Source organism: Cherax quadricarinatus, chromosome 86 (assembly GCF_038502225.1).
Source record: "Cherax quadricarinatus isolate ZL_2023a chromosome 86, ASM3850222v1, whole genome shotgun sequence".
NCBI lineage: Eukaryota > Metazoa > Arthropoda > Malacostraca > Decapoda > Parastacidae > Cherax > Cherax quadricarinatus.
In genome coordinates, this window is record NC_091377.1 from 9425674 (window position 1) to 9442603 (window position 16930).

The 16930-nt window shown below is 38.9% G+C and overlaps 1 protein-coding gene across 2 annotated transcripts in view; it reads left to right on the plus strand.

Moving 5' to 3' along the window:
• Positions 1-16930, plus strand: part of fws (four way stop) — a 50554-nt gene that overhangs the window by 17017 nt on the left and 16607 nt on the right. For both annotated transcript variants that reach the window (XM_070103620.1, XM_070103621.1), the window contains exons 8-12: positions 812-942; positions 2973-3114; positions 10594-10792; positions 11980-12138; positions 16847-16918. In XM_070103620.1, the coding sequence (XP_069959721.1) occupies positions 812-942; positions 2973-3114; positions 10594-10792; positions 11980-12138; positions 16847-16918 (703 nt within the window). The remainder of the gene's footprint in view (positions 1-811; positions 943-2972; positions 3115-10593; positions 10793-11979; positions 12139-16846; positions 16919-16930) is intronic.

Consider the following 16930-nt stretch of genomic DNA (forward strand, 5'->3'; position numbering starts at 1 on the left):
AAGATATGGATGCAATACAGTTACATTCCAGACACCTCCAGATTACCCCATTAGCTTTTTTTTAATGTTGTACTGTATTACTTTTACAGGCAAACTTCTTTTGTTGGAGGGAGAGAGTCAAGGAGGTTTTGTGTGTGAGGGGCTTGGACTTCCAGCAAGCATGCATGAGCATGTTAGATAAGAGCGAGTGGAGACAAATGGTTTTTATGACTGGACATGCTGTTGAGATGTGAACAAAGCAACATTTATGAAGGGATTCAGGAAAACCAGTTAGCCGAACTTGAGTCCTGGAGGTGGGATGTACAGTGCCGGCACTCTGAAGGAGGAATGGATATATGTTTCAGTTTTTGAGCAGTGTTGGCACGTCTCTGGCAAGACAGTGATGGAGTGAATGATGATAATGATGAAAGTCTTCTTTTTTGGGTCACCCTGCCTTTGTGGGAAATGGCCAGTGTGTTAATAAAAGAAAAAGAAAATAAGTTCTTTTGTTCAAAATGTTCATGAATAAAAGCTTTCTAAATAGTTAGTCTTTCTTGGTTAATCAGAATCAGGCCTAATTAAAATCTTTGTAGGCCCTGGGCACTCAAATCTAGTGATAAATATTTACATGTATACTTTATAAAGGCTCCATCAGGACTGAGCTGAAATACTTGTGGGGCCTGTAATATAATCACACTATGATACTTTTATATTATGATTATGATACTGTACTTTGTAATACTCTTCCTTTCCCCTAGGATATCATGAATTATTGGAACATGCTTGTTATGTATTTTGATATGACATTACTTTATGAGGTTTTGATATGCAGGTGGTCCTGGGAAAGCTATCATGCCTGGGCCAGGGCAGTCAGTACAGTTCCGAGCCTCTCTCTGGTCTAACCTCGAGAAACTGATGGACGATATTTACCATGCTTGTGTGCAAACCTCACATCTTCACAAGGTAAGGAGATGTACATGGCATACACTCAACTACTGTAGTAATGTATATTTAATGTACCAGTCAGTGTCATTTCAGGTAGTAGGAGATTGGTAGATGGCCTTCATCCTGGGAGACACTGTTACCCTCTCATTAGTGTTATTTTGAACAGAAAACAGATATACACTGGTGTACATGAACATTCACAGTACATCATGTTTTCAGCCCAGTGATGAACAAAACGGCACAGTGCCATGACTGGAACAATGCATAAATAACTCTCATAGGAGAGAGAAGCTTATGATGATGTTCCGGTCTGACTTAGGCATTTACTTGTAAATAGTCCAAGTCAGATCGAAATTTCATCAAGGTGGACACAACTGAATGATTAACATTTGACAGGATTACAGATATTGAGAGTAAGTATACATATATTGATTATAATGTTTTACCTATGTTTGTTATATTGAGCAAATGCATATGTATTTATGATAGGCTGGGATAGGTTAAGGAGATAAGGTGTTTTCTAACTGTAGTTTTAAAAATGCTAGCTGATCCAGTGGTCAAGAAAGCACTTCAGGTCGGGTTTTATATTAGAATTGATTGTTCTGTAAATGTAGGTTGCACAGTAGTATGAGTGAATGTATTGTATAGTGAATAGGTTTAGGTCTTTGAAAAGTGGGGGGATTGTTGTCTAGTAGTGGATTGTGTGATCATTTGCACTGCAGCTTTTTGTTGGGTTATTGTTGTTCCTACGTGATTTGTCATTGTGAAACCTCAGGCACAAATAGCATAGGTGAGATAGGGGTAGATCATAAGCTTCTCTCTCTTACTTGCAGGTTATTTGTGTAATGTTTCATTCCAGTGTCACAGTCATACATTTGAAGTTCTTAGCAAGAAGTTGATTAGGAGGATGGGCTGATAGTATGGACTATCCTGCATGCAGTCCTCTCAAGGTGTCCAAACCATCATAAAGCATTTATTTTGACCTATTCTACAAGTGTATATTTTACACTTATGGCCTTCTCCACTCCACATCTTTCTTACAATTTTACTTATTCCTCTCACATATTTGTATCAAATTTACATTGTCTCTCATTTCAAGTTTCTGTGCCATATTCAGGGTGGAAAGAAATCTAGTTATATAATGCAATCCCTCTGACTCAGTAACACATTTCTCTCTCATACTTAGTATAGTATCCCCACCTAGGGATGATATTTTATGCTTCTTACCAATATAGTGGTACCTCGGGATACGAAATTAATTCGTTCCACAAGGATGTTCGAGTGCCAATACCGAATGAATTTGTTCCCTCATAAGGAGGGATATGTTGTGCATCTTTATACGTATATGCTTCTAAGCTGTTGTGTTCTGAGCACCTCTGCAAAAACAGTGATTATGTGTGAGTGAGGTGAAAGAGTTGAATGATGATGAAAGTATTTTCTTTTTGGGGATTTTCTTTCTTTTTGGGTCACCCTGCCTTGGTGGGAGACGGCCGACTTGTTAAAAAAAAAAAAAAAGGAATACGTAATGTATTCTAGATTAATCCGTTTCAGACCCCCAAAAATACTCTTACAAAAGCACTTACATAAATACACTTATATAATTGTTCGAGTTTTGAGTTGTTCGTATCCTGAGGCACCACTGTATTCTCTCTACTGCAACTTGCTGGCCTGTATGTTGTAGATGTTACATACACAGACAGCTATTTTATTATTTACAAGTTATTTTTGTACTGCCTAGGTGGGAAACAGCCGACGTGTTAAAAAAAAAATTTAAATTTAGGGTCAAATATTTTTTTGGAATAATACTGGAATACTTTCTGAATGCTCCCCTCATAATGTGTTCATTTCTTAAAACTGGCCCTGAGTACTCACCTATATGTGGTACAGGAGTGAAGTTTCAGCTCCTGTTCTTGTCTCTTCACTGGCCACTGCTGGGTTCATTTCTAGCTTTGAGAGCTGTGCAATAAAGATAGCTGTACAATAAAGTGGGCAGTTGCTGATTACGTTTTAAAAGAATTAATTATAGTAAATTTCATTTATTTTGTAAGGTTCTAGCAAAGAAGAGAGACCCTGTGAGCCACGTGTGTTTTTTAGAGGAAGTACAGCGCCATAGTAGAAGTGATCTCTTTACAAGAGTATGGCTTAATATTACCCGGATCTTAACAGAAGAGTTCGCTAAAGCTGCTCAAGGTAACTAACATCTTTGCAAACATTTTATAATTTGTTAATACAACAATACCTTGCATAGTACCGTTTTGAATAATACAGGTTTTGATATACATGTCTCCCTCCACATTCATGAGGGTTAGAGGATCAAGACCCACACGAATGTTGAAAAAATGTGAATGTTTGGTGCACAAATATATTGTAGGGAAATATAATGTAATAGCATTTACCTAGCCTAACAATACTGCTTCCTTAACCTATTGAACCATGAACAATCATAAAACACATGAAAACATCGTAAAATATTGTACTAGTGCCAGCCCTTTGGTAAAGAAGGTGAGAAAGGCTATAGAATTCAAGAAAGAACTCGTAGCAGAGTACCAAAGTGGAGGAGGAAGAGAGAGGGGAGAATGTGCCTTTTTTAGTGATTCATCGATATGTATGATACTAAAGCAGCACGAGTTGATAAAGGCTATAGCGCCAGCCAGTGATAAAGTGTAGCATTAACAGTACAGCAAGTAAGTTAAGCGATTAATCGATAGAAAAAGGACAGCGCAAACCTAACTCCTCCAATGTTGTTGGAGTTATATAGGGTGACTGACAACATTGCCGTCTCTGCCACCTCTGCTGCCGCCTCCACCACCATGTACAGCATATGCTCTCAGTGGCCCTTATACACCCAACAGCAACAATACAGCAACACTTGTGACATACTTAAGGATGTATTTTATTCATTCTAGAGTACATATATGTCATGTGTCTGTGTTATTAATACAGTGGACCCCCGGTTAACGATATTTTTTCACTCCAGAAGTATGTTCAGGTGCCAGTACTGACCGAATTTGTTCCCATAAGGAATATTGTGAAGTAGATTAGTCCATTTCAGACCCCCAAACATACACGTACAAACGCACTTACATAAATACACTTACATAATTGGTCGCATTCGGAGGTGATCGTTATGCGGGGGTCCACTGTACAGTGGTCCCTCAATAATCGTCCATAATCCGTTCCTGGAAGTGGGACTATTATCGAAATGGACGATTTACGAATCAATTTTCCCCATAAGAAATAATGTAAATTCAATTAATCCGTTCCTGACACCCAGAAGTATTAAAACAAAAAAATTTTTTACATGAAATATAGATGTAGTACATAAACAATACAGTGGCACATGATGAATTAAGCATTAACAGAATAACACTTACCTTTATTGGCGATTCTTCTTTGTGTATGGAAGACTGGAGAAGGAGACTGATTGGATGAATTACTGTTTGGAAGGGGAATCCCCTTCCATCAACACCTTGGGTACCAATTGCTTTTCTGGGGTTACTTCTCTTCTCTGTTTCTTAATGCCACTAGGACCACCTTGAGAGTCACTGGAGTCCTGTCTCACAAAAAAACTGTCCAGAGAGCTCTGTTTCTGGCGTCTCTTTAAAACTTCCCTAAAATGGGCCAAGACTCTGTCACTGTACAAGTTGCCGATATGGCTTGCAACATCCTTCTCTGGGTGATGTTTCTCCATAAATCTTTCCATCCTACCCCACATTTCAAAAATCTCCTTAATTTCTGAAGAAGGCACCTTCCTCCATCTCTCTTCCTCCTCCTCTGCAGCAAGATTCAGAGCTGCCATCTGTTGCTGTTCCTGCTGAAGCTCTTGCAGCTCCTCAGTGGTTAGCTCTTTGTTGTGGTCCTCCACCAACTCTTCCACATCCTCCAAACTCACATCCAACCCCATGGAAGCCCCCAGTGCCACAATGGATTTAACAACTGACATAGGCTCATCAGGGCAGCCCCAAACCCTTCAAAATCCCTCTTGTGGACACAATCTGGCCACAATTTTCTCCAAGCAGAGTTCAAAGTCCTGGTAGTCACTCCCTCCCAAGCCTTACCTATAAGGCTTACACAATGGAGAATACTGAAATGTTCTTTCCAAAAATCTCGTAGGGTCAAGTGAGTGTCTGAGGTCACATTCAAGCACCTTTCAAACATTGCTTTGGTGTAGAGTTTTTTAAAGTTTGCAATGACCTGCTGGTCCATGGGTTGGAGGAGAGGAGTGGTATTCGGGGGCAAGAACTTTACTGTGATGAACCCAAACTCCTTCATCAGAATTAGGTCATCCAAGTTTGGAGGATGAGCAGGTGCATTGTCCATTACTAGGAGGCACTTGAGATCCAATTTCTTTTCCAGGAGGTAATTCTTCACACTAGGGCCAAACACTTCGTTGAACCACTCTACAAAAATTTCCCTCGTGACCCATGCCTTACTATTAGATTTCCAAAACACACACAATTTACTCTTCATAACATTGTTTTTCTTGAACACTCTGGGATTTTCAGAATGGTACACTAGTAACGGCTTCACTTTGAAATCCCCACTAGCATTAGCACAGAACATTAGCGTCAGCCTGTCTGTCATAGGCTTGTGCCCAGGCATTGCCTTTTCCTCTTGTGTAATGAAGGTCCTCTTTGGCATTTTCTTCCAAAAGAGGCCTGTTTTGTCACAATTGAACACTTGTTCAGTTTTCAGTCCTTCACTGTTTATGTACTCCTGGAATTCATGCACATATTTTTCAGCCGCCTTGTGGTCCGATCTGGCAGCCTCACCATGCCTTACCACACTGTGTATGCCAGTACGCTTCTTAAATCTCTCAAACCAGCCTTTGCTAGCCTTAAATTCACTCACATCATCACTAGTTGCAGGCAATTTCTTTACCAAATCGTCATGCAACTGCCTAGCCTTTTCACAAATAAGCGACGTCATAAGACTGTCTCCTGCTAATTGTTTCTCATTTATCCACACCAATAATAACTTCTCAACATCTTCGAGTACTGGTGATCTCATTTTTGTCAGCATATTTGCCCCCTTTGCAGCAACAGCGTCCTTGATTTCCTTTTTCTTGGCTATGATGGAAGATATGGTTGTACGGGATTTGTTATACATCCTGGCCAGTTCGCCCACACGTACACCACTATCATATTGTTCAATGATGTTTTTCTTAAATTCAGTCATATTTCTCACCTTCTTTACCAAAGGCTTGGCACTAGGAGCTTTCTTTGGAGCCATGGTAGCTTATTTAGCACTTAAATAACTTGCAAGCACTAAAATAAATGAAATATTATGAAATATTTCACTGGAGCACGTGAGGGGACTGTCTTTCACTGGTAAACAATGGCACACTGGCTGGGAAGGAAAGGCCGAGGCGGCTCGAGGCCGCTCAGACCGTGCGTACGCGTCCGGGACGAAGGACTATTAGCGAGTTACAGGACCATTTCCGAGCCAATATTTTGACGAAAAAACAGGACTATTTCTGAAATGGACGACTTTCAGGCTGGACGATTATTGAGGGACCACTGTATTGTTTATTATGTCATATTAGATGAATTGTGTTAGGTAAATAAGCCTTAGAGTTGATATTAGTGTCGTATTGAAGGACTATCTTGTCCTATCTCCAAACAACTCTGCCACCACCACAATTCCTAACATATGTAATAACATATTTTAAATATGATTGGGCGGCTGGGAATTCGCGAATGTTCAACGCCCGTGAAAGTGGAACTCGCGAATGTGGAGGGAGACCTGCACTGTTTATAAATTTAATATAAATTTTAACTGAATTATGCGCTGATATTGGAATGTTGCTATGACTAGTGCAATACGAACATCAGTATCATCACAGACTCTGAGCAATGAAGTTGTGTAGTCTTGTACAGTACATATGTATACACATATTTTTTCTTTATTATATAAAGTACTGGTACTTCTTTTATATGCAGATATTTTGTGAAGGGATTCAGGGAAACCTGTTAGCCGGACTTGAGTCCTGGAAATGGGAAGTACAATGCCTGCACTTGAACCCTTTGACTGTCAAGACTCCAAATCCTGAAGTGTCTCTCTGTGTCACAAAATATAAAAAAAAAAAAATTATTTTTTCTTAGGAAATGATAGAGAATCGTTTCCTGGTGGTAATGATACCAAAAGTACGAAATTTGATGGAAAACTTACGAAATTACACTCTCACGAAATTAGCGATCTTGGCAATATGTATGCATTGGCTATTTTTCCCACTTTGAGCCCTATTTTCGGCCAATTCCATTGTTCCAGTCGACCAAATTCATAGCTATTTCTTTAGAACTCCATTTGTTCTATCGACTGCGTTCAAGAAACTGCCTATTTACCGATTTCAACTACCAAATAAGTGGTCAGAAATTGACAATTTGGCCAATTTCACGCAAATTAAAAAAGATGCCAATTTCAAAATAGGGTCCAGAATAAACAATGCAGACATTCCTAGCACTAAAATAAAATTTTTCTGTTCATTAGTCATGTCTCCAGGCCCCTCTTATATTACTCTTGCTTTCTATTTTGAATTTTTATTCACACAAAAAAATAGAAGATTTACTGTTATGCAGACTACTGCATTATTGTAATAATTGTATAAATAATGTCAATTCATTCATGACTGCATATTAGACTGGCCAGTTGGACACGTATTGGATGGTGACGTCATTTGTTTACTCTTGAATATTGGCAAAAATCGAACATTTCCACTATTTTGAGCTCAATTTCAAGGTCCTTTTCATCATGAAGCCAATCAAAATCATCTCTATTTCTGTAATATATCTTCCATTCTAGCAAATGAGACCAAAGAAACGAGAATACAGCCATAAATACTACACGAAAATACATCTCAAAGCCGGTGTTTTATTCCAAAAACACGGTTGGAGTTTTTTTTTTCTCATTATGCACTACGTGCTGCAGGACTTTTTTTTTTATACTGCACACACTGACCACACAGACCCATTCTCTCACATGTGGGCCTACCAGCTTTCTCCCGCTGCTAGAATTTTGGCGTATTAATACGTCAAAAACGTTGGCTCGTAAGATATATATATATATATATATATATGACACCGACAGTGAAAGGGTTAATTAAAGGAAGGGTTTTGGATATTGGCAGTTTGGAGGGACATCTAAACTGTCGTATTTGAGTGCCTCTGTAAAGACAGTGATTATGTATGAATGATGGTGGAAGTGTTGAATGATGACGAAAGATTTTTCTTTCTTTTTGGGTCATCCTGCCTTGGTGGGAAATGGCCGATGTGTTAAACAAATAAAAGAAAATGAGTGGAAAGAGGAAATGCAATGACGCTGAACGTTCTAGTAAACATAAATGGTTAACATGAGATGAAAAACTAGAAATTATAAAACATCATGAAGATGGTGCATTGTGTGCTGAAATAACAGGTGACAAGAAAATGAACGTAGCATCGGCATGCGTGGATTGTTCCTATGATTTTGCCAGTTTTTGTATCTCACGTTGAAACTGTTTGTGAAAACGTTGTGCAGTTTGGGAAATATCATCCCAGATTAGAAGCATTGGATTGTGAAAATGTGCATAAATACATTTACTCACTACTGTTCAGTTTTTTTTTTTTTTTTTTTTTTTTTTTAGCGCTGTATAGTCCTTGTGGCTTAGCGCTTCTTTTTTTTTGATTATAATAATAATAATCAGTTTTTTTATCATTTTTTTTTTTTTGGTTATGAGCTGGGTATGAGCATTAATTCATAATTTAATATTTATGAATAGATCTGGGAATTTACCCCTGTCCTTTTTTTCTCTCCTTCAGATTTACTAATTTTGAAAATTGTGGACACAGTTGATTTTCAAAAATTATTTAGAATGTTATCTCTGTATTTAGGGTGAGCTTATTTGTTACAGTAGGTATAGCTCTTTTGTTTTTTAGTTCATTAATTATAGTATTTAAAGTTAGTGGGGTCAGAGCATGGTGAAGTCATGTCATTAGTGAAGAATATTGGCCTAATGTGCTGTGTGACATTCAGTAAATCTTTGATATTTCCTATTTTATATTTTTGTCAGGATGAAAAAGTCACAATATTGTGACTGGAACAATATACAAATAATCTGCACATAGGAGAAAGAAACTTATGACGATGTTTTGGTCCAACCTGGACCATTAACTAGGTAGTGTGACTGACTTCATACAACAAATGTTAGGGCAACTGAAAAGTGTGACATTACTTGTGATTACAGTCTCTCCTCGCTTAACAACGGAGTTCTGCTCCTAAGACCACTTTGGTAAACGAATTCGTTGCTAAGTGAGGAGCATTCTATAATGGTTGTGGGTTCGTGTCAACCATCTTTGATATTGTTTTAATGTCACTTTTGCACCATTTATAACATTTCTGGTATATTTTTAAATGTTTATACAGTAATAAAAAGAATAGACGAAATCAACTCTTAACCCTTTGACTGTCGCGGCCGTATATATACGTTTGCGAGGTACCGTGTTTGACGTATATATACTCATAAATTCTAGCGGCTTCAAATCAGGCAGGAGAAAGCTAGTAGGCCCACATGTGAGAGAATGGGTCTGTGTGGTCAGTGTGCACCACATAAAAAAAATCCTGGAGCACGCAGTGCATAATGAGAAAAAAAAAACTCCGACCGTTTTTTTTAATTAAAATGCCGACTTTGTGGTCTATTTTCGTATAGTATTTGTGGTTGTATTCTCGTTTTCTTGGTCTCATTTGATAGAATGGAAACTATATTATAGAAATGGAGGTGATTTTGATTAATTTTACTATAAAAAGAACCTGGAAATGGAGCACAAAGTACAGGAAATGTTTGATTTTTGCCGATGTTCAAAAGTATACAAATGATGTCATTGTCCAATAAATGTCCAAATAGCCATTCTAATACGCAGTCATGAATGGGTTGATGTAATTTTTACAATTATTACAGTATTGCAGTAGTCTGCATAACAGTAAATCTTCTATTTTTTGTTTGAATAAAATTTCAAAATAAAAAGCAAGAGTAATATCACAGGGACCTGGAGACATGACTGATGAACAAAGAAAATGTTATTTTAGAGCCAGGAATGTCTGCATTGTTCATTCTGGACCTTATTTTGAAATTGTCGTATTTTTTAATTTTCGTGAAATTGGCCAAATTGCAAATTTCTGACCATGTTATTGGGTAGTTGAAATCGGTAAATGGGCAGTTTCTTGTACTCAATCGATAGAAAAAATAGAGTTCTGAAGAAATAGTTATGAGTTTGGTTGACTGGAATAACGGAATTAGCCGAAAATAGGGCTCAAAGTGGGCGAAATTGCCGATTTTTAAATATCGCCGAAGTCGCTAACTTCGCGAGAGCGTAATTCCGTCAGTTTTCCATCAAATTTCGTTTTTTTGGTGTCTTTACAATCGGGAAAAGATTCTCTATCATTTCATAAGAAAAAATAATTTTTTTTTTTTTCGAAAATTTTGCGACACCAGAAGCAACTTCAGGATTTGGCCCTTCGACAGTCAAAGGGTTAATATACATTATTTAGGTATGCATACTGGTTTGAGAGCTCATTGTAAGTCTGAGTCATCAGTAAGCAAGTACATGTATGTCGCTAAGTGAGGAGAGGCTGTACTGTAATGTAATTAGTGATTATTATACTGCATTACTGTTAAAGACTATTTTTCCCTACCAGAGTCGACCTTCATTCGTCAGTATTTAGAAGTTGACTACCCCAAGCTGATCCGCCTGTATGGTGATCTCTGGCGGAGGTTGAAGGGCATTAGTATGGAGATGAGAAATGTTAACACAGACATCACATCATGTGTTGTAGATGGGAATATTGAAGATAAAGATGAAGCTGATAATATTGGTAGAAATACCCAAGAATTTGAGTAAGTGATATGTGTATTTGTGTATTTATACATGTATCTATTTATACATATTTGTGTGTACAGATCCTCCCTGGCTTCTGACCTATGTGACTTACGTCCATCTACACATGCGAATGAAAAGAACTATAAATTAGAAAAATAAAAAATATATGTATATAAATATAGAAATTTTCCTTGGTCATCAGTTTGTGAGTAATGAAACTTAAGGTAAAAAAGCAGGTGATTAAAAAAAAAAAAGATAATCATAACAGAAATTTATTAAGTTAAAAGAATGTTGTACAGGTATATGACTTCTACATGTCATGCTAACATAATTCCCACATCTGTCCATTTTGAGAACTGACAAGTCGGTTGGAACGGAACTTGAGCATAAGTTGGGGAGGATCTGTATTTGCTATATGTATTTTTTTTTATATATTTACCTATATTTATATATAGTTATGTGTATTTATCCAAATATTTGTTTGCCATTGATAATACAAACAATTTAAACCTGTTAAGTTACCAGGTCAGTCATTAAATAATGATATATCACAGACATGTAGCCAATTTTTTGAAGTCTAGCAGTATGGCAAGAGGCACTGTCTTGCATACGAAAGTTGCCATAAACCGTTTTGAAATTGTCAGCAAATAATCTGCTAAAATTGCATTTATGTGCATGCATGTTTGTGGCACCTACTGTGGAGGTATATAGCTCAATGAATAAGTTCAGAATTTAGAATTTAAAAGTGAGATGAAGGCTTGAATTATGTTGGACGTCCTGTTTGTGTCCCGTAGCTGGTTCACACTGAGATCTGTGGTTCAATCCCTGGTACGGGTGGAAATATTCGCCATATTTCCTCATGACGCCTGGTGTCCATGTTCATTTAGCAGTCAGGTAGGTACCTGGGTTAGTTAGCTAACTGGTGTGGGTTGCAGCCTGGTAACAAAATTAACCTAAGTTGCCCGTTATGCTCTGCGTAACCGGAAGATTTCTATATAGTATGTCTTTGATGTCAGCTAGGTCTGTATAAGTTATATCATGTTCTTGTAGAAATGAAGATTATTATTATTGCATTGTAAATATATTGGAAAGGAAGTGCGGGTAGTAGGGCATTATGATATTCAGTTGTAAAAGAAGTGGATTGATGGTCTTTTGGCTAAATATCAATACCAGCACAAACTTATACTTATTTTATTTCTTCCAGTCCAGAACAAACTTTGAGAGGTAGTCTTGTACCCCTAGAGGAAGCCTATTTATCACGCTCTCGCTCGAGACTCTTAGATCCAGTAAATCTTATGTTTGCTGCTCAGGATGCACCACCTGCTAAAGAAGAAGTTGATGCTCTTATAAAAACAATTACAAGGTATGGATATTATTGTATTTTTTTTTTTTCAACAAGTCGGTCGTCTCCCACTGAGGCAGGGTGACCCAAAAAAGAAAGAAAATCCCCAAAAAGAAAATACTTTCATCATCATTCAACACTTTCACCACACTCGCACATTATCACTGTTTTTGCAGAGGTGCTGAGAATACAACAGTCTAGAAGCATACACATATAAAGATACACAACATATCCCTCCAAACTGCCAATATCCCAAACCCCTCCTTTAAAGTGCAGGCATTGTACTTCCCATTTCCAGGACTCAAGTCCGACTATATGAAAATAACCGGTTTCCCTGAATCCCTTCACTAAATATTACCCTGCTCACACTCCAACAGATCGTCAGGTCCCAAGTACCATTCGTCTCCATTCACTCCTATCTAACACGCTCACGCACGCTTGCTGGAAGTCCAAGCCCCTTACCCACAAAACCTCCTTTACCCCCTCTCTCCAACCCTTTCGAGGACGACCCCTACCCCGCCTTCCTTCCCCTATAGATTTATATGCTTTCCATGTCATTCTACTTTGATCCATGACCAAACCACCTCAACAACCCCTCTTCTGCCCTCTGACTAATGCTTTTATTAACTCCACACCTTTTCCTAATTTCCACACTCCGAATTTTCTGCATAATATTTACGCCACACATTGCCCTTAGACAGGACATCTCCACTGCCTCCAACCGTCTCCTCGCTGTTGCATTTATCACCCAAGCTTCACATCCATGTAAGAGTTTTGGTACTACAGTGGACTCCCGCATAGTGACTTTAATCCGTGCAAGAGGGCTCATTGTTATGCGAAATGATCGGTATGCGAATGAATTTTCCCCATAAGAAATAATGAAAATCAAATTAATCTGTGCAAGACACCCAAAAGTATGAAAAAAATTTTTTACCACATGAAATATACATTTTCCTACACACGAAGAGAAGGATACATGCACAATAGTAGAGTAGTACATGCACAATATATATTGTGCATGTACTACTCTACTAAATGAAGAATAAATGACACTTACCTTTATTGAAGATGCAGCAATGACTGATGAGACACTGTGTCCTGGGAGTGCCTTTTCCTCCTGAGTACTGTAGGTCCTGTTTGGCATTTTCTTCCAGAACAGGCCTTATCACACTGTGTATGCCACTACGATTCTTAAATCTCTCAAACCAACCTTTGCTGGCTTTAAATTCACCAATATGAGCACTAGTTCCAGGCATTTTTCCCTGTTCACCTGGGTGTTAGTCGACTGGTGTGGGTTGCATCCTGGGAGACAAGATTAAGGACCCCAATGGAAATAAGTTAGACAGTCTTCGATGACACTGACTTTTTTGGGTTATCCTGGGTGGCAAATCCTCTGGGGTTAATTGTTTCTTGGTATTCTCAATAAGCCACACCAACAACGGTGCTACAGCAGCAGCAGCAGCAGCTGACAGTGCTACAGCAGCAGCAGCAGCTGACAGTGCTACAGCAGCAGCAGATGATGCTACAGCAGCAGCAGACAATGCTACAGCAGCAGCAGCAGCTGACAGTGCTACAGCAGCAGCAGACGATGCTACAGCAGCAGCAGACGATGCTACAGCAGCAGCAGACGGTACTACAGCAGCAGCAGACGGTACTACAGCAGCAGCAGCAGCAGCAGCAGCAGCTGATGGTGGTACAACAGCAGCAGCAGCTGACAGTGCTACAGCAGCAACAGACGATGCTACAGCAGCAGCAGACGGTACTACAGCAGCAGCAGACGGTACTACAGCAGCAGCAGCAGCAGCAGACGGTACTACAGCAGCAGCAGCAGCAGCAGCAGCAGCTGATGGTGGTACAACAGCAGCAGCAGCTGTACCAATAGTAGCGATGGTTGATTGGGGTTTATTATACAACCTGGCCAGCTTGGAGACACGCACTCCACTTTCATACTCATCAATGATCTTTTTCTTCATCTCTATAGTAATTCTCACCCTTATTGCTGTAGGGTTGGCACTAGAAGCTTTCTTGGGGCCCATGGTCACTTATTTTGCAGATAAAATCACCAAAAACACTGTAATAATACGAAATGTTCCGATTGTATGCTTGGATGTTACTGCAGAGGCTGGCTGGTAAACAATGCCACCGGCAGCACATGTGAGGCTGGCTAAGGGCGCACATTGGACGCGTCTCGGACGAAGAGCGGTGAGCGGGTTTTTGAGCGGTATGCGAGGCAAAATTTTTGTGATAAAAGCGAGCGGTATGCGGATTGAACGTTATGTGATGCGTACGGTATGCGGGGGTCCACTGTACTATACTTTCATACATTCCCTTCTTTGCCTCCATAGATAACGTTTTTTGACTCCACATATACCTCAACGCACCACTCACCTTTTTTCCCTCATTAATTCTATGATTAACCTCATCCTTCATAAATCCATCCGCTGACACGTCAACTCCCAAGTATCTGAAAACATTCACTTCTTCCATATTCCTCCTCCCCAATTTGATATCCAATTTTTCTTTATCTAAATCATTTGATACCCTCATCACCTTACTCTTTTCTTTGTTCACTTTCAACTTTCTACCTTTACACACATTCCCAAACTCATCCACTAACCTTTGCAATTTTTCTTTAGAATCTCCCACAAGCACAGTATCATCAGCAAAAAGTAACTGTGTCAATTCCCATTTTGAATTTGATTCCCCATAATTTAATCCCACCCCTCTCCCGAACACCCTAGCATTTACTTCTTTTACAACCCCATCTATAAATATATTAAACAACCATGGTGACATTACACATCCCTGTCTAAGACCTACTTTTACTGGGAAGTATTCTCCCTCTCTTCTACACACCCTAACCTGAGCCTCACTATCCTCATAAAAACACTTTACAGCATTTAGTAACTTACCACCTATTCCATATACTTGCAACATCTACCACATTGCTCCTCTATCCACTCTATCATATGCCTTTTCTAAATCCATAAATGCAATAAGAACTTCCCTACCTTTATCTAAATACTGTTCACATGTATGCTTCAATGTAAACACTTGATCTACACATCCCCTACCCACTCTGAAACCTCCCTGCTCATCCGCAATCCTACATTCTGTCTTACCTCTAATTCTTTCAATTATAACCCTACCGTATACTTTTCCTGGTATACTCAGTAAACTTATTCCTCAATAATTTTTACAATCTCTTTTGTCCCCTTTCCCTTTATATAAAGGGACTATACATGCTCTCCGCCAATCCCTAGGTACCTTCCCCTCTTTCATACATTTATTAAACAAAAGTACCAACCACTCCAACACTATATCCCCCCTGCTTTTAACGTTTCTGTCATGATCCCATCAGTTCCAGCTGCTTTACCCCGTTTCATTCTATGTAATGCCTCACGTACCTCCCCCACACTTACATTCTGCTCTTCTTCACTCCTAAAAGATGGTATACCTCCCTGGCCAGTGCATGAAATTACCGCCTCCCTTTCTTCCTCAACATTTAAAAGTTCCTCAAAATATTCTCGCCATCTACCTAATACCTCCCTCTCCCCATCTACTAACTCCCCTACTCTGTTTTTAACTGACAAATCCATACTTTACCTAGGCTTTCTTAACTTGTTTAACTCACTCCAAAATTTTTTCTTATTTTCATTAAAATTTTTTGACAGTGCCTCTCCCACTCTATCATCTGCTCTCCTTTTGCACTCTCACCACTCTCTTCACCTTTCTTTTACACTTCATATACTCTGCTCTTCTTATAACACTTCTGCTTTGTAAAAACCTCTCATAAGCTACCTTTTTTTCTTTTATCACACCCCTTACTTCATCATTCCACAAAAGCATCATAGCACACTTTGGATGGATGACCACTTGCATTCAGTCACATTAGAGGAGGTCAGAATTGTAAATGTACCCATACCCCTCAAGTTATACACACATGTACATACGTGCACACACCTAATAGCAGTTTTGTCTACTAGTCTTGTACTTGTGTTTGTCTACTAGTGTTGTACCTGTGTTTTGTGTATTAGTGTTGTACCTGTGTTTTGTCTACTAGTGTTCCAGAAAGGCTAGCTGGTCATCTCTTCAACTCATGATGTTGCCTTTTGCATCCCTATGGATTATGCACACATTCCTCTACTCAATCCCTACTGCATGCATATGAGTTAATTAATTCTGGTTAAAAGTTCTTTTCAGTTTTCCTCATATACTTCTTATCATATTTGCTGCATGGTAGAGTGTAGACCCTAGCATCACAAATAGGTGGGAAGACAGAGGGTTGCTTCTTGGTATGGGCTTGGATGATAGTGGTTCCATCAACCACATTGATATTGCTTCTAGTCAGAGCTCACTGTGCTAGCCACTGGACCACAGAGAATGAGAGAGAGAGACAGAGAGAATTAGAGAGAGTTAGCCAATCAGTCCAGTCCAGCCAATCTTTATCCACATTTACTGAGGTTTGTGGAGGCTACAACTGCAACCCAGCCATGAGTTTTATGGTGAGCCCCTAACTCTACCATCAGTCACTAACAAGCTCTAGTAATTCAAGGATTTCTAGACTGTGGGTTCGAATCCCAGTCACTCCACTGAATTGTTTACATATACTATTCTTTATGAATTTTTGGCATATTTTACAACACTGAGAAAATTCTTCTGGTATATTATATAAATTTTAAGTATAATATGTTTGTATTTAAATTATATGGTTTTAATTTATCCACAGTGAGCTGAATGTGTCTGCAGTTGATACATCACTGAGTGAGACTGTCGCTCAAAATGTAGCTGAATCTCTTCAGTTGTTCTGTGT